General features: G+C 46.0%; 1 protein-coding gene across 1 annotated transcript in view; it reads right to left on the reverse strand.

Annotated features, from left to right (window-relative positions):
- TTC9B (tetratricopeptide repeat domain 9B) overlaps positions 1-22,403 on the reverse strand; it is a 231,709-nt gene extending 209,306 nt beyond the window's left edge. The window contains exon 1 of the mRNA XM_085625343.1: positions 20,264-22,403. Within this exon, the coding sequence (XP_085481469.1) occupies positions 20,264-20,693 (430 nt within the window). The 5' untranslated portion in view covers positions 20,694-22,403. The remainder of the gene's footprint in view (positions 1-20,263) is intronic.
- Between the last annotated feature and the right edge of the window lie 2,443 nt (positions 22,404-24,846).

Raw genomic sequence — 24,846 nt, forward strand, 5'->3', positions numbered from 1 at the left:
TCTGTATCCATGAACTTTGTCCTACTCTCTGTGCAGCTAACGGTGCCTGCCTCGGCCAGTTTTTCGCCTGTCTGCCAAGAAGTTGTATTTCACCTTCGAATTATCTATTTTGCTCTTCAGCCGATGCATTCTTGCCTAGTAGTTTAAGTAAACATTCCTCCAGTTACCAAGCAAAAGGCCAGGCTTCTCTGTCTTCATGCAAGTGATTCATAGCCCTGTTGCTATGGAAAGTTTTCTGCCCCTCGCATCTCATATAGACACTTAGACGCTTGTACACGCACATAGTCAGTATAGAATAGATTCTGTCCGAGAGTCTCTTCCTTGTGGATAACATAGTTCTTTAAACATAGGATGTTAGATATGATTTGGGATTAGGATGACTTGACCCCAGACTTCTCGTCTCCACATGTAGAGCTAAATGTCAAGTCCCCTTCACCCCCTAGTTACACGTCAATTACACGTCATGCTGCTGCGCGCGCATCTATGCCAAGTATTATCTTATAGATCCACCTATGTCTGATAATGCAAGCCAATTATGTTTCTTTTATTCCTTATTACGCCTAGTTTCGATTATGTCACTGTTACGTCATTTTTCTTATCAAATGTTACGCCTTCTACATTCGTTTCATTGTAATGCACTTATTATAAAAATGTATGTCTGTTAATAAGTTATTGTACTTCACTTCCTGAACCCTCGTGGTGACGGAACCTGAAGGCCGCCACTCGAGTCGGCCATTTTGAATGGAATAAAGCCCATTAGAAAACCTCTTATACCACGGATTCTGCCTCTTGTTATTTTGAGCTATTTTACTTTATTTTAAGACTCCGTACGAAATTCAGTCAGGTAATATTTATTTTATTTACCACAGAGGACCTGGCTTGGCAGTTCGGGCTGGACTGTTCCCATGAGGCACAGGGTCAAGACTGATTTGCATTTGGCTGGGTTCAAACTGGAATGGCATGGTGAGCAAAAAAACGATGGATTTAGGCCCAGATCTCTGTACTGGGGTGAATGTATGACAGTGTTCTGCATTCTGTCCATCAATTGTTTTGTTTGCACACACAGGATGGACACGGACAAATAAGGGTACCAGCAAACAGGAAATCAGACAATGGCACATACCTACAGACACAGACAGGTGCATCGAAGGAGACACGCAATGAATGCACACAGAGACAAGAACACACACAATAAGAGCGACACAGAGGGATGAACACATCCACACAGGGACAGGCTCGTGCACAGAAAGAAAATACATAAGGATCAATACATATAGAAACGCACGCACGGACATGCAAACAGGAAAAAAACTGCACACAGGGACAAGAACACACACAGTAACAGTCGCACAGGAGGATGCACTCAGTAACACCCAGGGACAGATGCACACAGAGTAAAGAAAATACAAAAGAACAAGTGCATAGAGTAATGCGCACAGAGACACACAAACACAAACAAATTCACACAAAGACAATAACACGCACAATAACAGTCGCACGCAGAGTGAAGAACACAGAAGGACAGAGGGTCATGCTTGAAAATTGAAAAGCCTTCAATTGCAGGAAACATACACCCTTTCAGAGAAGAATGTTTGAGGCTTGAAGAAGTAAACAAATGGGAGGTGTGGACTTACTCATTCACAGGGGTGTCTGTCACAGACTGGGAACTTGTAGCACTAAAAATACACAAGTCGCTATTCTCCACTGCACCAACCAGGATTCCATTCTGTTGCCCCTTGGTTACAGGCACAGACCTTTGTAGTGCATTAACTTATAAAGGTTTCATAATGTACAATAGTGCATTTCCTACTGATTAACTTAGCTTGCAGTTATTTTTCATTTAAGATGTGCCTTATATTATATGTAGTTACCTGAAGGTGAAAGACAGAAATAATCAACAAATATTTTTTTACCCATGCCTTTGACCCCACCCCCACGCTCACTCACCCCACCCTCATTGCACGCAGCATCACAGTTCCCATACTTTTCTTAATGCACTTAGACTACTGCATGCTAATAATACTGCTCAGAATCATCGAACAAAGGTGGTACTACGTGAAATAAACCTCAAACGCAGGAAAAACTTTTTGGAATGAAACTCATGGGGAGTAAGATTCGGAACCAGGTTTGTTTTCAAACAAGAATGCTAACTGGAATCAGTCTCACAGACAATAACACTGCTAAGAATCAGCAGCACCCACAAAATCATTAACTGAAGCCCACCCCCCCACAAAAAGATGCACTAATACATCACTAGTGAAATTAGTCTTCCATACAACAGTACAGGAATCAGCTTCATATGTAAGACTGTCAACAGGTCTTGTGGGTAACCCCAAAAATCTTTACTTTATAGTTCTTCGTTGTTTTTAACTCATTTCATAGAAGCCTTTGCCCAAACATGTGAGCTGTTACAAAGAGAGCAGGTGGAGTGCTCACATCAATCACAAGCTGCCCACCGTGTTCCTGACCCTTGTGGGTCATGTTTTTTGCAAGCTGCTCTTGCACCAGACGTGCCCAGCACTCGCCGGGTTGATGAGTGTGAATATTTGCCTTCTGTGCACTGTCCCTGTGCACATCAACACTGTGCTAATGGAGACAGCAGTTTCCGACTGGAAGGTGGCTAGTGACCTATTGGGGCCTCTGGCAGAATGGGGGTGGGGGCGGGTGGAGGGGAGACCTTCCAGGTACTTTCTTTCCCATGTCTTCTTGTGCGCCCCCCTGGAGATGAAGCCGATTACAGATGTGCCGCCTTGCTGGCAGTTTCAAATTGACCCTCCAACCAGGGTTGCTTTATTTAAATAAACATGGACTCTATGTGAAGGGGTGCAACTCTCATAATAGGGGCCCTAGACTTGAGGGAGCGGGGAAGAGACTGTGCGACAGTCAGGAAGCTGACAAATAAGAGATTAGGGAATTATCTCACACTCTGCATTTGTGAACATCAGCACTGGCTAGTTTTTTGTGCCTTCAGCCCGAGTGACCATGTGAAAATGCAGCTGAAATAGCAATGCGTATCTGCAGGCATTTCCTGTTAATTGTTAGCTTTGCCTGGGGGTCGGTTTACTGTAAAGATGGCTAGAGAGCAGGTGGACTGTGTTTAAAGGGCAAGAACCAGTAGCATGCTGTGATTTAAACCAGCTGCCAGACAGACACTGTGATTGTGGGGCATCCTGAAGGGACATCACCCTGTGATTATCAGCCCTTTCACACACAGAACTGTATCCCGAAACAGACAGCAGCAAAGCCCCGACACCTGCAGCTAACCAGAAGTAAGCAGCAAGAAACAGCAGTGTGCTTCACACACAAACACCAACCTAAGTTAAAGAAAAGAAGGGAAAAACCTACAATGTCTGTAGGGGTGCTACCAAAAAATGAATGTCGAAAAAATGTGAGGGGTCAAAGCAGACCAGTATCTTCTGCCAGTGAACTCCTCTGGTGTTCTTTAATTCTATGAAAGGGTCGTTGATCATTATAGGTTCCATTTGCCTTAGCATTCATCCTGATTCTAAGAGGAAACTCCATCTGAGCCTTGTGAGTATCAGTAATGTAATGACAGACAGACGTGGGGGTGTGGGGGAGGGCAGGCAGGCAGGATGATAGTTTAGATAGATAGATAGACAGACAGACAGACAGGCAGAAAGGCAGACAAACAGACAGACAGACAGACAGGTAGATAGCTAGACAGATAGACAGACAGAGAGAAATAGATAGAGAGACAGAGAGAGAGAGATAGAGAGAGAGAGAAATAGATAGATAGATAGATAGATAGATAGATAGATAGATAGATAGATAGATAGATAGATAGATAGATAGATAGATAGATAGATAGATAGATAGATAGATAGATAGATAGATAGATAGATAGATAGATAGATAGATAGATAGATAGATAGATAGATAGATAGATAGATAGATAGATAGATAAAGACGGATAAATAGAAAGAGACAAATAGAGAAACCGATACGTGGTTTGTGATACATGAGCCACGAACAAATGGAAGTTTATATTCGGAAACTAAAACTGTGTTGTCTGCGTCGAACCAGTGCGCCCCTTTATCCAGATAGAGAAAGCACACTCTTGACGCACTTACAATGTGTTGACGGCCGAGCTGCCAGTAATCTGCGAAGTCAATTTGTCTGGGAAAATGTCACCCTGGACCGTAGCCAAGACAACTGCCCCTTGACATCTTTCTGAAAAACACAATTGTGTCTGGGAACCGTGGAGCGACGGAAACCCATAGCGCTTTGTTGCCAATTATGGTAACAAGGCGCACTGAGGCAAGAAGAGCTGCTTTCATAGAGTGGGCCTCCTGGGCCATCACCTACGATACGTTTGGACCACGACCTTCTCCTATAACTATCTAGCATTAGTGGTGTGCGCAGTGAAGGCTGGGAGACCGCATCCTTTGAGAATGCACGTCTGAATGCGCTAAAAGGTGTCAGACCTTTCACTATCCGTTCTGGTTTCATGTTCATGTTCACTACAATAGCATGTTTTATTCAGCAGTTCAGTGCTAGGTATATTTCCTGAACTTAATATGATGTCAGAAGTAGTATTTTAACTAGAAAATAAGTTAATTTTAGTTTAAAACAGTTCAGCGCGGCCGTGAAAGTGACGCGGCCGCGAAAGTGATCGCGATCGCGGGCTGTAAGGGTGCCTGCGAGCGATGCACTTAATGACCCATGACGGAGGAAAGACAGATGGCGCGTAACCGCAAGCTTGAGGCCAGCAAAAGCGTGTGGGTAGCACTTTGAAAACCCACTTACTAAATGTCTTGCAGAGCAGCGCATGCGCTAGCTCAGGCGAGACCTAAAAATGGCAAAACAATGAAGTAATACAATCACAAATCGTGCTGCACAATGATGCATAATTTGCCTTTTCTTGAAGCATAATTTACTCTACCCTGCCGCATAATTTGGCCCTCCAACGCCGCATAATTCCAGCGGCCTTGGCTATGCCAAGTCATAAAGCTTAAGCTTACAAGGTTTCAAAAACTCTTGTGCACCAACATCAGAGAACTTGGTGTACGTTGCGTAAATACTGAAGTATTGTGATGTGTAACTGTGTGAGGGGGCTGTCCTCAATTACGGTGAAAACAGTAAAATGTAAAAAATAAACACTGCTGTTTTGTTGCATTAACTAAGGTCTGCTAGCTGCTAACATCCACTACGAAATGATAGTTATTGTCTTAGTCGTAACACAGGCCTGAAAAAGCATAGAGCAGAAGGATAAATTAAAACCTCCCGGAATTCCGAAAGATCCTAGGCATAGCTGTTGACAAACCAAGCAACTCTAATACAGGCAATGGGATTCCATGGATTGGAATAACTGAAGAGATCTGTCACAAATTGCTGAACAATTCTGAACACTTTAAAATCGTCCACTATTGCAAGTCCGAAATATCTATACACTCTGACCGCTTCTTTACATCTCACAATGACACTCAGATATCGGCTGATAGTAACAATGCACATCCCAACAGATCTCTCCACTTCTCTCTTCCTCCAGCCATGCCGGCTCAGAACCACTACTCCACACTAAATTTTTGATTCGACAACACAGTGCAGTAAGCAGGTAAACAGACTATATCACATAAATCACCATAAATAAACCTGCAGAGCTGTTAAAAACTACCAGCACAATGAAACCCATAAAACTGGGCATCTGTCTCTCACACTTAATCTTTCACCACAATGCTATTGTTGTGGCCCATAACACAATATCCACACCGTGGTGGTCATTGTGTACGATAAGGAAACATTTCCCCCACAGGATGAAAAAAAAGACAACATTGTTCCAGCCACACACTCTGCATGATGTAGCGAGCTACCCATGTATGCACATGCTTCAGTGCGCTACATAGGGGTAGTAAACGCTATATAAATGCTGCAATGCAATATAACATCAACAAGATGAACAGAGAAAGCATGTCAATCAAGGGCATTGCCACCATTGGTGCGGCAGGTGAAGTGAATCTGGGGTTTGAGCCCTGAGGCGTTCATTGAACCCTGAAAATTGCGGGATTTTACAACTCTTACGGTCGGCAAAGGGGACATTTTCCTTGTTTGCACCTGGGCCCATGACTTCCTTGCTACACTATTGATGATAACAAGCTTATCAGAAAATGCATGCAAATTAATCGCTATTGAAGAATGTTGACCTTGCTGTGAGGGACCTTTTCTGTAGAAGAGTGGATGCACTGTGGTGGCACGAGAGATATAATAACATACCGTATTACATGTATTTGTACAGCACACGTTCACCCAGGAGGTGTCTTGGTTCAGAGTAACAGATATTCATTGTTACACACTCAACTGTACTCCTTTAATTGACCTTGGAAAGATGAATGGCTGAGTGGGACCACGGGATCAGACACCTATGCCCGAGGGACCGTAGTTTTCAATTGTGCAACAGATGCGGTGATGCCAGTGATGCTTCATTTTAGTACTTAGGCTGGGGAAAGTGGCATTTGGCTACCTGGCTATGGGGGTCCTGGTATACTTGCTGGACTCCTGGATGCCTGCAGTCGATGCAGTGGTCCAGAGCCATTAGAGGCAATATGGCCACAAGTTACATAAGGAAAAATGATGGTTATTTTGCAGGTCATTAACCTCTTCAGTGCCTATGACGAGATAGTCTCGTCATGGAGCACGGTTGCGCTGTGCCCATGACGAGACTATCTCGTCATGAACCCCACCCACTAGTGCAACGTCCGGCACAGGAGGGGGAAAGGGCGTGGCACTGAAGGGGTTAAGACTTCAAGGATAAACTGAGCCCAAAACTTGCCAGCACTCATAACATTTCTGCCTGATTTAGCATTTGGTGCCAAAAATGTGGTGTAGTAGGCATAAATGATTTTGGTGCCCATTTACTCAGTTTTACCACCATCTTGCAATTGGTGGTAAAACTGAATACTACTCCCAAGCTATATCAGTGATCCGTGCTGGTTCTAAAGATGACGCAAACATAACTTACCATCATTTAAACACAAGCACTCAGAACCAAATGATACACTCGCTTTTTATGTCCCATACCACTGCTAAAATCAGTTCACTAAACCCTACAAACTCTGTATCAAACTCTACTGGTAAATACGCTATCATATGTTGACTACAGATTGGCCAAAATAATAAACCACGACTTTCCCTGCTTCCTAGAACTACACAGTGATGCACATGTTTGTCATAAGGCTGTGTCCCATTATTCTTTACACTAATTTAACTGTGAGATCCAAGTCCATCAAAGTTTAAAAAATATAAAAAACAATGCTCCTTACTCACTGGGGCATAGCTTCGGGGGGAGGGGGGCGTTGGGGTGCTACACCACTCTAATAAATGTATTATTTAATAGATAGTTGGGTACAGGAGCTTTCAGTCGGGTATGATAAGGTGTCTGTTGGATTTCACCTGGAATTTTTAAATGCTCAGACAAAAACACACTCACACAATCTCATCTCTGTTTTGAAGGTCTTAAAACAAACATTGATATTTTACAAAATACTCTGCTTTAAGTACCCCTCACACTCCGCACTCCTTTCCCGTTACACTGGCCCTTAAGACCCCTCATGCACTGATTCTCAAATAACGATTACTATGATATATTATTGTAGCTGTCGTAAAATCTAAAGCTCACACCCCCCTCCCCAGTATTACTGACCAAGCTATGCCCCTGTTTACTCAAGACCCACTACCAGCTTGCATGCACCCTCCTCAACACTCGCTTGCTCAACAAACACGCCACCGAGGTCTGGGACCTTATCAACACTCTTGCACCCGACATCGTCTTTCTAATGGAGACCTGGCTCAACCGCACGTCAGACCCCAACATGGCCACTGCCATACCAGCAGGATACAGAATCACCAACCGTGACAGCATCAACAAGCCTGGCTGACGAGGGCTGAAAGCCCGAAACCGGTCCTAGGATGCTTGTTTCCAGTCCAGGGAGGACCTGGACACAGGGTCAAGACTGATTTGCATATGGCTGGGTTCAAACTGGAATGGCATGGTGAGCAAAAAAACGATGGATTTAGGCCCAGATCTCTGTACTGGGGTGAATGTATGACATTGTTCTGCATTCTGTCCATCAATTGTTGTTTTTGCATTTGTCACCCCGAGTGGGAAGGGTATGCTCAGACGTGAGTCCCTTGCTCTCCATGCCACTGGAATCAAGCTATCCTGGCTGACGAGGGCTGAAAGCCCGAAACCGGTCCTAGGATGCTTGTTTCCAGTTCAGGGAGGACCTGGCTTGGCAGTTCGGGCTGGACTGTTCCCATGGGGCACAGGGTCAAGACTGATTTGCATATGGCTGGGTTCAAACTGGAATGGCATGGTGAGCAAAAAAACGATGGATTTAGGCCCAGATCTCTGTACTGGGGTGAATGTATGACATTGTTCTGCATTCTGTCCATCAATTGTTGTTTTTGCAAGCATCAACAAGCCAGGCGGAGAATTGCCATTATCCACAGGGACTCCATCAAATGAACCACCACCACTGACAACACCATTCCAGAAATGGAACCACTCTACCTCATTATCCAAACAGACGAGAAATCCACCATTAGGGAAACCCTCACCTACCTTTCACCATGACCTCGAACCCCTTTCTGCAACCTCATCACTGATTTCAATGTCCCCCTCACCATAGACTCCAAGGACTACATGTCCCTGGGTGACCTCAACTTCCACTTCAATGACAAAACCATCCCTAACTCGGCCAATCTGGTTGACAGCCTGAACAACATCAGCCTCACCCACCTTGTGCACAACCCCAGCACACATCACAGGACATACACACAACCTCATATTTACCTGAAGCAACTGCATCAAATTCAGCCACACCACCAAACTCACATGGACCTACCACTCCATTGTCCCCTTCATCATTACTACCCCATGTCCCCTACCCCCGGAGCAACCCAACACCGCCTGACGCAGTTGGAACAAGGCCTCAGAAAACCCAATGGACCAACATGCTCACCTTCAACCCGCCCAGATACCACAACAACGTGAACCAGAATGTCAGAAGCTTCAACACCTGAATCGCTGACTGTGCTAAGAGTGTCACCCCATCAAGATCAAGAAACACTGAAGTTCCACCAAGCAAGCCAGCTGGTACACTGAGGACCTCAGGAGAGTCAGGTGCCACTGCAAGCCCCTTGACAGGAGGTGGAGCACAATCAAAGACACAGCACAGAACTGCCTATAAATCTGCACTTAACCTATACCACCGGCAACTACGTGAGACAAGGAAAAAAGCCTGGGCATTGTGCATCGAAGTAAGGAGCTTTTCTGCATTGTCAAGGAAGTCACTAACCCCACAGTGGTGACAAGCAACATCGCTCTCTCTCAGGACCTATGTGAAAGCCTTACAGATTTCTTCCACAACAAAGTTGACCAAATCTACAGAAAATCCAACCCCAATTCAAGCCCGAAAACATTTTCAACAGCCATACCTCCACACACACTACCATCCCAAGGCTAACCATCTGGAACCACCTCACCACTTAAGACACCATCATGAAATCCATCCACTCACTTGCCCCAATCCGACCCATGCCTCCACATTTTAAACTAGGAGCATCCAGGATTGGCCTCATCCTTCCACTCTATTCAACACCTCACTGGATTCTGCCAGCTTTCCAGATGCCTGGAAGCATACAGAAGTCAAACCCCTGCTGAAGAAACCTTCAGCAGACATCAACAAACTCAGCAACTACAGACACATCCCCCTGCTTTCTTTTCCAGCCAAAGTCATTGAAAAAGCAATCAACCAACATTTCCCCATCTGCCTGCAGCACAATCACCTCTTGGAAGACTCCCAGTCTGTATTCCGCAGCAACCACAGCACCAAAACACCCCTGATTGCAGACACACACGACATCCAGGCCTTCCTCGACATAGAAGAGACAACTGATTGTATCCTCCTTGATCTCTCAGTGACTTTCAACACCAACCCACTACAGGTTCATTGCCAGACTTCATGACAGAGGCATCCAAGAAACCACCCTCAAATGGATCACCTCCTTCCTCTCCGACAGAACACAAGGAGGTCACTTTCCACCCTGCACCTCCGAAACCAAACCAATTATCTGCGAAGTCCCTTAAAGCTCATCATTCGGCCCCACCCTCTTCAACATCTACATGACCTCCCCAACATAGTCAGATCTCATGTGGCTCAACAATATATCCTATGCTGACAACACGCAACTCATCCTCTCTGAAAACTCCTCCACTGCCAGAACCATCTTCCACCAATGCATGACCAGTGTTGCCAACTGGATGAGGTCCAACTGCCTCCAGCTCACCATAGAAAAAGATGGAGGTCTTGATCTTTGTCTGCAACTACGCCTCTTGGGACACCTCCTTGTGGCTTACTGAACTAGGACCTACTCCAACCCCAGCTGAGCACACAAGAAACCTCAGCATCATCCTGGACAGACAACTCACCATGAAGTCCACGTCATCGCCATGCCATCCTCCTGCTTCTTCATCCTGTGCGTGTTATGTAAGATTTTCAAGTGGCTTCTCCAAAACACGAGATGCACCGTCAGCCAAGCCCTCATCACCAGTAGACTGGACTACGGAAATGTCCTCTATGTAGTAATCGAAGCCCACCTAGTTTAAAGGCTACAGACCATCCAGAACACAGCAGCAAGACTCATCCTGGATCTCCCTCATCACACCCACATCACCCCCACCTAAAAAAAAACTCCACTGGTCCCTGTCTAGGAGAGATGCCAATTCATGCACCTCACCCACGCGTTCAAGGACCTGTGTGACTCAAGACCTGCTTGCATCAACCAGCTCCGGAGTTCCACGAACCCGCAGACACCTCCACTCCACCTCGCTTGTGCTGGCTTACACTTCCCACATATGACACAGCAGAACAGGAGGGCGCTCCTTCTCCTACCTTGCAGCCAAAGCCCTGAAAGGCCTCACCCTGCACCTCAGGACCTCCCCATACTCTATAGGAGTTCTGAAGGATGTTGAAAACCTGTCTCTTCACCTAAGACCCTGAACCCTGCAGCTCCTGAATACCTTCACATGTGACAAGTAGCACTCTACAAGTTGATTGATTGATTGATTGATTGATTGATTGATTGATTGATTGAAGACCTGTTAAATCTAGAACCATGCCTCCTGGAGTTTTCCCAGAAAAAGTGTCCTGGGTTCACGCCAGGGGCATACACCACACTTCAACACAGAAATATATTCTCAATCTTCACACATGGTCATCATTGCAGTCTATAATTTAATCCAAACTCAAAATCTGTATTGTTGCCTAGACTCTGACACCGCACCATGATTTTAGGTTTTGTGTACATGCGTGCGTGGCGGGGCATGGATTAACGCATACTTTTAACAACAAAGATGCCACAACTCTCTTTTACAATTTCTTGATTTGTTTTTTCATACAAAGACAACATAGCAACATGTAAGAGACCTCTTTCTCGCCAAAATCAGTTAAGAGAGACTATAGGCAAGATCTCATGTATATATGATTATGAGAGCATGGTGGCCTTGTGGGCAAGTCAGAAGGCTCTGCTACCTGTGTGGGTTGGTCTTGTTTGATTGTCTGCATCTGTATGTATTAGTTTGAGTGACCGCCACTTAGAAGTTGTTTGTGTCGGCCTGCAGGGTGAATATTTGAGTGAGTCCTACCAGTTCTGTCAGAGAACCTCAGTAAAGGTGTTAGGTCTCAACCTGCACCCAAAGTGGGGAAAGAAGGAACTCAAATGCCACCTGAGTAACTCCAGCCTTGGAAATGGCACTTGGAGAAACATGAACAATATCAGTGGCACCCCAAAGGCTGAAACTGTCAGCATTAGGTAGGCCTTGAGCCACCAGCAGGCACCTTTCACAAGGCCTTCCTTATCCTGCAGCATCTCCGCAGCTCAAGCCGGCACTGGAGATGTGGAAGAGAGGTGCAGAACCTAGAGCTACGCATGTGCAGCGAGGAAGGAAGTAGGGTAACATATGACAGATCACAACTTAATGGCCACGGAACTGGTGGCATCTTGGTCCATGTTAGGGATTAAGCCTTGCCTAACAGGCCTTGCACCTAGTTAGGTTCAAGCATGTGTGTTTGCTTGTGTGCCCTACCAGAACCCATGAGTGCCAAACCCTCACACCAGACCACGGGATCCTGTGACTTTCATCACTTTGTGCTGTTCTCACTCGTAGGATGAGATGAGGGGGACTCACTTGTTGTGAAGGAAGAGAAGCCCTAGTCCTACATGGAGAGAAGAATACACCGCTTTCATTTGGAGCCTCCTTTTTTCATGTGTTTTCTAGAACCAAATGTATGTGTGTGTGTGTGAGAGACAGAGAGAGAGAGAGAGAGAGAGAGAGAGAGAGCCCTTCTCCTGGAGAAGCGGGACTATCTGAGTGATCAAGATGGCCATGGTGTCATCTCATAAATCGACTTGCACTGCATATCTCCACCTTAAGACATCGAGATGGCTTTTAAGAGGCCTCTCTGTAACAAAACCTATGCAAGAAATTGCTAGGCCACCTAGAATGCACCAGTGCAAGAGGAGAGTGCGACGGCGCCATATCTAAATACATATCGTGCTGTCAAATACATATGGTGCTGTCAAATACACATGGTGCTGTCTTGCTGTTTGCCTTTCACGCAAAGCACAGCAACTTTAGTTGCTGGGCTGCGTTGCATAAGTTATTAGTAAATTTGATCCTTCCTGTCTATTCTTAGTCAACCCTTATTGTTCTGAACCTTTTAAGTTTTTTATAAAGCTGTGGGCAAGAAGACCAAAGAAAAGGGCGTTTCAGTGTTCAGTTGGGGTCACCGTCCCCCACTGGCAGCCCTTGCAGGAGTACACTTGCAACACATGTTGTATCTGTTTAAACAGTGTTCTTGTCACATAGGTGTTGCAGATGAAAGGTGCCAAAGCCTGGGCTTGGCGGAAAAACTGTCTGCCAGACACATTCAGCATCTACGGCAGAGCTTAATTTGAGCTGGTGGTTTCCAGTGCTCTGTACTGGCACTTAATTGCTGGAACCTGCACTTATGACAGCTGCCGCATGGTGGTGCTGTTTGTATAATTTAAAGATTAGCAGAAAAACAGTTGTTTGTTAATTCAATATATCTTAAAAGCAACAAATGCTTGCCATTCTTAAAGCGCTGGTTGCCTCGAACAGTCTGAATTGTCACACTTGTAGAAGTGTGATGGTTAGTTGTTGTGTATGTATTTTCATTGGCAGTGCTGGCAGTGTGCTGCAAACTGCGGTGGCCTCCTGACGAGGGCCCTGGCACTTATTTTATTTTACAAATTAAGCACTGATCTACGGCCCTCTCTGCTGTTAAGTGTCATCAGAAGTGGGCAGGCACATCATATGACCCCAGTGTACTCAGGCGCACCCCCGAGCTCTCATTGTGCTACGTTACAAGTACTTTTAGACGGCCCCATTGTTTTTTTGACTAGTGTAAATGGTCTTGCACTATCCCTGGGACCGTCTCTTCAAAGGCTGTCTTTGCCCCTTCACCAAGTTGACTGGTAAGAATTTTATAGTCTACAAAAAAAAGAAGGGACACAGATGCATTTTTTCTTTTTTAAATAGCTGTTTGTGATATCAACTCACCCTGGGCGTAGTTTGCGAAGTAGCGCTACGCGAAGTGCACTTCGCACTACGCGTGATACGCGTAGTTTCGCAAACTGCGTAGTGCACTGTGCAAGATGCTGTTCGCACTGATTGCACAGTGCCGGATGCTTGTCCGCACTGTGCGATCAGTGCAAACTGCATCTTGCACAGTGCAATCGGTCGTTTTCTGCCGCTCGAGTAGATTTCTACTCGAGCTGCAGCTTTCTCAACGCGGATTGGTAGTTTCTCATCGCGAGCGGTCGCGAGCATACGCAACCACTCGCAATGAGAAACCTGACCTCCCCGCGTTGAGAAGCTCGCCGGGAGGTTTATTTTCCATGCTCGCAATCTTCAACTTGATGTTGCTGATCGTGAACGAGGAAAAAGTCTCGCCGGGATGTCATTTTGCTTGCTCGCGGTCGCCAACTTGACGTTGAGGACCGCGAGCAAGCAAATAATTACCGCTGCACTATGCTACGCGTGTTTGCACTGTGCGACGTGCAATTTGTGTAGTGCGAAGTAGCGCAAACTTCACAAACTACGCGAGCGTAGCGTAGTGCTTTGCCCAGGCTTAATATCAACTTGTTCTGAGTTTTCAGCAGACAGCATCAGGGCAGAACTGGGAACACAAAGCAGCCCTGGCAATTTTCTCAGACCTGCCCCTGGGGAAGCACTGCCCGGCCCTGGGTGGCTGGAAACGCTTGCCTGTTGTTTTTGTTACAGCGGACTGATATTTCAGCAGCGTTGCAAAACCCGTCCCCTTATCAAAACCGGCCCCCACCCTTACAGCCTCCCAGGGAAACGCATGATGCCCGGTACGGCCTGTCCGGCCCTGGGCAATATGTTGCAGTCCCGGGAATGTAGTTTTGCCGTTAACGCTAGAAGTAAAAGCTCAGTAAACACAGACTGCTAGTGGCTGAAAAGCCAAGACTGGCTCAAGGTTTCAAACATAGAAAGGAGCCACATTGTGCCTGTCATGCTTGTATTATGTTGGGCCTCAGGTATGTACAATACATTAATTTAACAACTGTATTCTTTAGAGTTGATAAAATATTTGGGGACTGAAAAGATTTGTATACAGAGGAATTTTCCATTTCACAGACTGGCTGCTTGCTTCTTAGCAAAATCAAAAGTAAACTCTGTTCACATATTTTGTGTGAGTGCAGTCTTTCACTCTACTGCATTAAAGAAGCATTGATGCCGCAATTTTGTCTTTTGAGTAGTAAAAAATGTTTACGAAGATTCCCTGACACATGGTAAAGGTACTTCAGGAGCAGCACCAGTGCCAACTTTCCTAGCACAATCCGCTGGATTGGACTCTTAATGTGTTAAAATGGCAAAATAGTTCAATAATAATGGAGAAGAATGTGCACATAATGCTTCATAACTTGCCGTTTGTGTCACCTAATTCAGTGAACCCTACTGCATAAATCAATCTGCTAGATTGATTTCTTCCATGACTCTAAAGGCAGACTTTTCCTGGAGCCGGGAGAGAGAATCTGGTTTCCATTTGCCTGGGGGAGCTCTACTGAGGGACTTAACAATGAATCGCCCCTCCCCCATTTATCAAGCGTTTTCCTGGTTGAGCCCAATGTGAGCCATTGCATACACTTGTGTAGCACAGGATGTTTATTTACCCCGCTCATCACTGGAGCGGGGTAAATGTCTGACACAATTCTAGACACTGTATTGACCATGCATTACCGCAGGTGTTCTTTGACCCGAGCCTTGAGTTTTTTGGGCACCACGTTCCAGGGTCCATGAAGTAATTTGCCTCTTCTCTCCTACTGATGTACGCAAACTTGGACTAAGAGGGGCAGCCTCCCTCACAGGTTAGCTCCTCCTTCTACTAATGTCTCTACATTTCGTATGTTGCATGTTTTGTCCATGCTGGAAGTTTAGGAGCTACTTTGTGCTCTGAATTCTCTTCCCCTCCTGATGATGTCCCTAGAACCATGTTTACGTCGCAACCTTGTTTGGCACAAAGACGTTTGAGACCTGAGTCCATCAAGGACCTTTGAACCTGATTCACAAAGGTGAATTTACATTTTTGCACAAGTTGACATTTTGTTTTGGTATTCACAAACTGCAAATTAATAGCAAGTTGACGACTGATGAAATTTTGCAGTTGGGACGAAGAACTCCACACATAAGATATGCCTGTTCTATCTTTTTATGAGGGCAAAGTTCTCTATCGTAATACAAAGAGAGTGGGGGAGCGTAGTTAGAAAAAAGGGGGAAGGTCCAGTACCCATGCTCCCACAGAATACAGTGTATATACTAGGAGGGTAGCTGTTCCTCAGAGAATAGAGAGGAGACAAAAAGTTGGTGTGTGAGCTTGTCGCGAGGTTGGGTCAGAGTAAGTATGGGGGGAATTCCTCCTTTAGAATATAGTGCCCTCACTCACCTTTTCGGTTGTCATGCTTCATCATCGGGCGTTGCTCCTCGTGGGGGTGGCGCTGCAGTCCCTACTAAAATAGACTTTATTCACCACAACACCCATCCTGAGAGCAGCGGTTAGTCACACATCTGCCCTCCACATTCTTTCCAAAGAGGAGGTCCAGTATTCTTTTTCATTTTTGCCATTTGGACCCGTGAATAAAAACTTTGGTTCTGGGTTCCATATAGTAATTTTAACTAACCCACTCACCTTCCCTTTTTTATAGGCCCACACACCCCCATGCACAACTGCGGCGTCTCCTTAAAAGATCTCCGACAAAAAGCCCTCTTGCGGGGCCCGTGAGGGACTGCAGCGCCACACACCAACTTTTTGGTCTCCTCTCTATTCTCTGAGGAACAGCTACCCTCCTAGTATATACACGGCAAAGTTCTCTACCCTGCCAGCGGAGTCTTCCCAGTCGTAAACTTACTATTAACTCATAGTTTGTGATTGCCGCAAAAAACGTAAATATACAAAAAGCGTAAGTTTCCCTTTGTGAATCAGGCCGAGAGTATTTATCTAAGCTCATCACTGATTTTGTATATCAATTGTGGCCAGTTGTATTTCTACATCCGATTTCATTATAATCATGTTACTGTGTTTTTTTTGGTTGTTATTCCTTTCACTTGCACTGTGTGATCACTCACTTCACAGAACACCACATTTCTCTGTAGAACTCCTGTATATGTCTAATGATTGAATATTCTTTGCCTGGTAAATGTATATATCTATAAATTAAAAGTCAATAAAAATAGGTCTCCAGAAAATGATATATATTATTGGACTGATTTATGAGAGTCCTGCTTAACTTTTGCACCTCGTAAAGTGGTACATGTGTGAAGCAGGGCTCTCAAATAGATTTATGAAGATGCGCAGATAGAACCAAGGAGGTCTCCAGCTCGGCTTCAGAACCAAGGGTAGCGCCAGCTCAGCACCAAGGACAGCACTGACCAGCTTTGGAGAGCGCTCTAGTAAACTTAAGAGCCAGGGAGAGCGCCAGCTCGGCTTCAGAACCAGGGAGAGTGCCAGTGAATCTTAAGGAAAGGCTCTCAAATAGATTTATGAAGATGCGCAGATACGCCTGGCCTGAGTAAGGCGATGCAGCGCGAATTGCTGCTTTGCCTTACTTTGCGCCAAGGAGGATTCTCCGCTATGAGGACGATATCGTCCTGCTAGACCTGACCCCTAAAGGTCTCTAGTGATGCCTTGACAATTTGTCACCATATTCAGATGCTCAGCTCCTGAAGGTAAACATAAATAAAACAAAGGTCATGAGGGTTAGTCCAAAGTGGTTTCAGATAAATACAAAGTATAAGTGCTCTTCTATCAACTTGCCATAGAAGAAGTACAATCCTTCCCTTATCTTGGAAGAATTATGTCAGCAAACATGGCGGACAGCGAACATATTGCAGCGTGCCTTTTATATGGGGAGAAGGGTTCAACGAGAGGGAGAGGAGCTCCTGAAACCCAGTATCAGGAAATACGTCATGTTAAAAACCTGCGAGACAATGGAGCCATATTTGATGGGCTCGTTTAGTTCCCACGAGAAGATCTTGCTGACAAGGTTTAGGTTAAATATCTTTCATCATCTGTTAATTAGACCTAAAAAAGATATTTTTAACAAGGCTGCAGCTCCCTGTGGCTGCGACGGAAAGTCTCCACAGGATATGCTGCATTTTATATTTTTAAGTACATTTTATGAATACCCGCGCAAACACTATCTGGTAGCTCTTTTAAAGAAACTTATTTTAACCAGATCAGACCAGCACTTATGTATTTACAACTTTTGCACAATGACAGTGTTCTCCATGTAATTGAATTTTTAAAATTGTCTGTTAAATTGAGAAACTGTTTGGACCAATGAGGCTGTTTCTCTGCCTCATTTATCTCAGGAGCCTATATGGACTATACTTTGCCTTGCGCCATTTGCACTTTATCAACTATGAATTTATTGCACGGAATTTCAGATCTGCTTTTCTTTCTAACTGTGATGTTTATATGTATACTTTTATGGTTTGAATCAAAACCGAAATAAAGTTTTATTGATTGATTGATATTGCACATATATCAAATAAAGATTTTTGCACATGTGTAATGCACTAAAGGCACTTTATGGAGCAACAGGTCACAGGCACTTTAATAATCGTTTAACAGTATATAAAATGAAGATTCTGCCAATCAGTGGCACTTTATGCATAAGGTAGAGGGAAAGATTCTCTGCACTCTTTGCACTTTAAATTCCATGGTCTCTGTAGAAGCCCTAAGGTTGGAACTAGGACTGGTGAGAACTTTCACAAGAGGACTGGCTGTTATTTTAGGATGGTACCATTGTATTTTAGATGCCAAAGAAAAGTCCTTAAGGAGACTCAAAGCCTCAGAATGTCTTGCACCTAGTGTTGAAGACGGATCTTTTTAAAATAATATTTTAACTGCACTTCAAAACTTTTCCTTGACTAGCTTAGGAATTCAGAATATGAGTTATGTTCATCTTAAAAATTATCTAAAATATGCCATGAAAAATTGCTCCATGGAAAATGATATAGAGATACATAGAGCAAAACGTAATTTCCATTGTTTTATTCAATCATGTCAGGTAGCAGTTCCTTAAGTTTATTTGAACTGGAATCTAGAACATAGAGTGTGAAGATGCATAATCCTGCTGTGTAGGCTGAAATAGGACGAAAGAATATGCACCTTATGTAATAATGATGTGCAGACCATTGAACGTGGTATATTCAGCTGCCCTGCCTTAAACATTTGTCAACAGAGGTTTTTAAAACCACTTTTTAAAAAATATGATATTTCACGGCAAGGTCTGCAATGGAGATTATAAATTGTCCAGTGAATGAACTAATGTGTTCTAAACATTTTACATGTTTTAGCTCCTTTTTAGGTTTCGCCTGACCCAGCGCATGCCCTGGTCTGGCGAGACATTTTGTGAGGGTTTCAAAAATTGCTGCCAGGCCAGCCTAGAGCTACAGTGCATGTGCGCGGGCGCCCGCGTCGCGCTTTACCGCGATTACTTTCACTTTCGCGGCCTCACGGCCGCTTTGATGTTTGATCGCGATCACTTTCGGGGCCCCACGGTCGCTTTGATGTTCTCCCTGAGGCTTCAATAGATTGCAGCAGTTAAAACAAGCATTGGCATAGCCAATAGGTCTCGCTTTTGGGACCTTATAAGTGTTTAGTTATGCAACTGTTGCATGGTTAAACACTTATAAGGTCCCAAAGGCGAGACCTATTGGCTATGCCAATGCTTGTTAAAGTTGTATTAAGGATGTAGCTTTGCATATTGTAGATCTCACTGGAAGTTCTAAATCGCTAATAAAAACCTTGAACCTTGTATACTGTCAGAATTGATGTAACTCGAATGATATGCAGTCCTGTACCAAAAACGCCATTGCCGACTTTCCCAGACAACTCGGTCAATGATGATTTCAAGACGGAATGTGAGCGCTGCATGGGAATTTCATTTAAAAAGGGCGTAAACTTTGGGAGTTATTTAGAAACTCGTGGGCTTTGTGTTGCATTTTTAATTGTCCACATGTTGAAGAGCATTTCTTATACAGTTGTATGACTTTGAGTAGACCAGTTAGCTCCTAAAGTAAGACTTCTGTAAACTTTTTGAAAATCTCTCGGAGGCACGTGCACAGGGAACCTCTGCATTGGTCGTGTACCCATTCAAATTGTTTGGAGCCACCACTGGTAGTTAGAAAGGGAACGTATCAGACAGGGCTAGAACATGAAACCTTTATCTAACTGTGCACCGAAGTGTGGCTGTGTGTGTGTGTGTGTTTTTTTTTTTTAAAATCAGATTTATTCAAAATCATTTCCTGGTCTTTGTTGGTACTGAGACGGTGATCAGTGACTGACTGAAAACAAAGGACTGGTGCCGCCTATATGCCTTTGTCTTTTGTAAGCATTTCTTGTTTATGTAATTGGATTGCAAGGCTATTAATATGCTTCATACTTCACTTCAGCAGTCTCTAAGCGCTGCACATAAGAAGTGTTATGACCCAAACTAATGATACTGGATTTTGCAAACGAAGATGGGTGGAAAGCTCAGTTGGTGTAGATGGGATTCAAACAGGCGAATTCGGAATCACCCCTTGTTTTAGCAGCGAGCGTTTAACTAACTGAGCCATCGGTATAAGGTGCGTTTGGTAAGCCGTAAATAATAGCTAACATTAAAAAAGAACATTAAGGTGCAGATGGGTACCCACCAGTCAGGCTGTCGTAGCATTCGATCTCGGTGCACTCGACCAGCCCCTTCTGCGCCTCGGTCAGCCGGAGCCTGCCTTTGGCGGGCAGGTTCTCCTCGGGCCCTTCCGCCACGTGCACCCCTTTGAGCTGAAGCAGGGCCCGGTGGTACTTCCCGATGGCCTCCCGGAACTTCTTCTCCTTGTAGCAGCGGTTGCCCTCCGCCTTGAAATCCACCGCCCGTAGGATCTTGCCCTCCAGTTCCAGCTCGGGGCTGGTGTGGTGGTGGCCGCCGCCCCCTCCGCCGGCAGCCGGGCTCCGGGACCCCGCCTCCGGGCAGCCCTTGAGGGAGCGGCCGCTGTGCTTCTCTTCCATGTCTCTCACTGGCCGGCCATGCCTGTTGAACTCGAAAGCCTGTTTCCTCTGAATGATCTGGAAGAGTGTGCTGTGCATAAAGGACGGAGGCCGAGGGGTGTTGGTGCTTGGCGGGAAGAGGGCGCGGTGGCTGGCTGGGGTTCAGGGCAGCACTTAGCGCCTGCCAGCATCTACCGCAGCAGGGGCAGCGCCCTGCGCATCTCCAGCACCACCCGCAGCTCGCTTGGCCTGATGGAGGGGTCTGAGCTCCAGCACAAGGAACAGGCCCGAATTATGTGAGGCACCAGGGAGAGAGCAGCTCCCAGGAAAGATGTGATCAGTTCAGGAAACCAGACGAGCTCCAGCTGGGCGTCGAAATCAGGAAGAACTGCAGCGAATCTTTAGACCAAAAGAGATCTCAAGCGAGAAATAAGAACCGAGGAGAGCTTCAGCGAAGGTTAAGAAACGGGGAGAGCTCCAGCGAAGGTTAAGAACCGGTGAGAGCTCCAGCGAAGGTGAATAACCGGGGAGAGCTCCAGCGAAGGTTAAGAACCAGGGAGAGCTCCAGCGAGTTTTACAAACACAGTACCGATTAGCCTAAGAACCAGGGAGGGCTGCAGCTCGGCTTCAGAACAAGGGAGGGCTCCAGCTCGGCTTCAGAACAAGGGAGGGCTCCAGCTCGGCTCCAGAACCAAGGAGGTCTCCAGCTCGGCTTCAGAACCAGGGAGGGCTGCAGCTCGGCTTCAGAACCAAGGGTAGCGCCAGCTCAGCACCAAGGACAGCACTGACCAGCTTTGGAGAGCGCTCTAGTAAACTTAAGAGCCAGGGAGAGCGCCAGCTCGGCTTCAGAACCAGGGAGAGTTCCAGTGAATCTTAAGGAAAGGGTGAGCTCGGGCTCAGCCTAGGAGACCCAGCGCAGGTGCTAGCCAGCAGCAGCTCCAGGGCTAGCGTCAGTTCAGCTTTAGGACCTACAAAAGACACGCTCAACAGCAGCCGCCGGCAGCAGCTTCACAATCAGGCAGACCTTAAGCTTAGCTTCGCAACCGGGAAGCGCTCGGTGCTGCTACTGAACCGAGGGGGGAAGCGTCAGTATGGAGAGCTCCAGCTCGTCTTCAGCACCCAAGAGAGCACCAGCTTTAGAGCCAGCCAGAGCTTAAGAACCCAGAAGAACTCTAGCGTGGCTTCGGAGTACTTCAGGACCAAGGGCAGCTACAGCTCAGCCCCGTCTGTAGAAATAATTTCGTGACAACATCAGTTCCGTGCTCAGATCCGTTTCCATGGACGACTCTGCTCGGGTTCTGCGCCAAGGAGGGCGCCCTGCTCTGCTTCAGGACCGAGGACGGCTCCCTGGTCAGATGCAGCACCAGGGACAGTAATCTCCTTTCCGGTTCAAGCGCAGCGCACCGTTCCCCGGCCTCTGATTCTGCACCTGGGGCATCCCTGAGTTCAGAGGCACATTGGTGCGATTGAGCATCACAGGCAGTTCCCAGTTCGGACCCAGCAGCAGGCAAAGTCTGTCCCGGCAGCCCCCAGCCCTTATTAGGAGGCAGCAATCAGGTCGCAGGCTGCTGGCAGGTTCAGCACAAAGGCTCACGGCGCGAACAGCTCCCTGTTGAGAACTGCAGCAGCCTCGGTGTCAGAGCAGTCTAAAAAGCTAGGCCGCTCGCTCGGATTCAGCAGCAGGAAGGGCCCTGCTCTCAGACCCGGCACAAGGGGCCAGCCGCGGGCTCATCAACGCACAGCTCCCTGCCCTGCCTCCAGCACCCGGGGCCAGCTCCCTGGGCTCAGCATCAGCAGCACACAGAGGCGCAGCTCCTCCCGTTGCATTGTGGGCCTGTTCCCACCCCACTACATCACAGTCTCCATCCCAGCTGGGTCCAGTTAAAGGGACAGGAGCCGCAGACGGCTGCCACCGTGTCACGGTGTCACAAAGTTTCACGCAAGGGAGGGTTTAACGCTCGGCCCTGGACGGGGAAACAACAATAAAAGGCACCAAATCAGTGCTTTAAAATGGCAGGTACTGAGTACCTGTCTCTCTTTACCTGGGACGTCTGGTGAATGATGTCACAATGTATCTCAAAACCCAAGCAGGCATCAACATTACAAGAAGCATTATAGAATGCATATTGTTAATTAGTGATTTTTGGAGATGCAGAACAGATACATAGAACTGTTTTCTTTTGCTCTGTGCTGGGTGGTTCCTTTAATTAGGCGGAGTACCATCATTTTTCTGCACGGATGCTATGTTTTTAATGAGTAACTGACCTCTATGTCTATTTCAAGCAGTGCTCCGAAGGAACAGTGTTTTAGTTTTAGACTCCAAAAATAGAGATGTTCTCTGAGTTTAATTTGTGCAGGTGCTGGGCAGCGCCAACTTAATTTTCATCATTAAACTTTGAGCGGAGCAAGAGAAGGCAGAAAACGGAGGTAAAGGCTAATAGGGGAACAGTGATAACGGGAGAAATAAGGTATGATAAAGAACATGCAAGCATGAGATATTACTCTATCTATAGAAACACCAGAGGCCACTTATAAGAAGGCAAAAGATAACTGACTTCCCTCTCGGTTCACTAATAGCATCGTTGTCAGAGCAGCGGGCATAGCGGCATGAGCGTTTCTAAGTTCACGATTAGAACCACTTGTAACAATTGTAAATGTATAGGTATTTATATAGCGCCGATGACCACTACGGGTATCTCAGCGCTGTACTCATACCGCTGAAGGATTCCGTGTGAGGTGTCCACTCCTGGGCACCCCCATGGTGAGGCCAGGCATCCCAGCGCTGTTGGGGCCATTGTGGAGATTAAGCAAGTTATTGCCCAGAGTTGCAGCGTGGGACCCAAGATTAGAATAGGCACTGAGGCGAGAATATCCGGTCCGCAGAATTTATAGCCCGAGACCCTGCCGCGACGGGAATGAACCCTGGTCCCGGACCAGTGCTCTGCATCGAGGTCTGCCGCTCTAACCATTGAGCCACACTTCTCCTCTTACAATTGCCAGTCAATGCAATGATATAATTTATATCACTGTTACTGTATCATTGTTTTACTCCAAAGCAAACCACACATTGGGCCCGATTCACAAAGGTAAAATGAGACAAAAGTCTAACTTTACGAATTTCGGTATTCACAAAGGGCATTTACTACTCTTAAATGCCCTTTTTTAATACAAAAAGTTGAACCCTACGACTTTTAATATACTAAACTGAAGCGCATTGCAGCAGAGGCAGAATGAAGAAATGCACTGCTTTTAATTTTGAAAAATCTATCCTGTGCATACTGGCCTCCACGAGGCAAACAGCACCCCTCGCCAACTCCCACCTAAGGCCCTGCAGACCAGCGCTGCTACTGAGGACCCTGCGGGACACAAGAACAAACTAGATGCAAATCAAATGGTTTTTAAGCAAGCGTGGTCTGACCTACATGCTTTAAACCCATGGTCTGACCTACATGCTTTAAACCCGTGGTCTGACCTACATGCTTTTAAACCATCTGTTTAGCAGTGAGTGTAAATTGCCGAAGCGCCTCTGGCAGAAAATGCACCCGATCTCACACAAGGAACAAAACTGGCCTCCACCAACAGAGAAACTGGCCCCCACTCTTCCAACACACTTGAAAAATGCCCGATGCCTGGTACAGTCAATAAACATAGTGATCCACCCACAGATGTGTAAGTAAGTCAAAATTTCCCCAGATAAAGTGTAGAACCTCACAATGGTGGGAAGTACACACTAGTTGTTTAAATACCCCTCACACACCAAAAGGGCCCTTGGTGTCATGCTTCATCATAGGGGTCTTCCCGCCCCTCTACGGGACGGGGCGTGCTACGACCTACATGTACGTGGAAGCACTGATTTTGTGAGACAACTATGTGTTTTGATAGGGTGTGAGAGGAACTTTGACTTACAACTATCCAGAGGCAAGTACTTCATCCTCTTTCCTTTTCTCAGATAGCCTATCAGGCACTCCTACGACCCGTGTTTCAGGCTCAGGAGGCTGTTGATAGCACAGGAATCAAGTATGTTTACCCCATTTTTTGTCCTACTACAATCTAGGAGCCATCATAGTGATATGGGACCGAATATTGGTGTACTGTTCTAGAGTTTTTAGAGTGTGTGTTTTATGTTCTATGTGTGTCTTTGTTGTGTACTATCAATGTACTACTGCTTGCCCCACGTCGCACTGAGACACGTCACGCAAGCTGACTAATGATAAAAGTAGATTATTCTGTCACTTTTTTTCAGGTCACTGAA

Source organism: Triturus cristatus, chromosome 9 (genome assembly GCF_964204655.1).
Source record: "Triturus cristatus chromosome 9, aTriCri1.1, whole genome shotgun sequence".
NCBI classification, from domain to species: domain Eukaryota; kingdom Metazoa; phylum Chordata; class Amphibia; order Caudata; family Salamandridae; genus Triturus; species Triturus cristatus.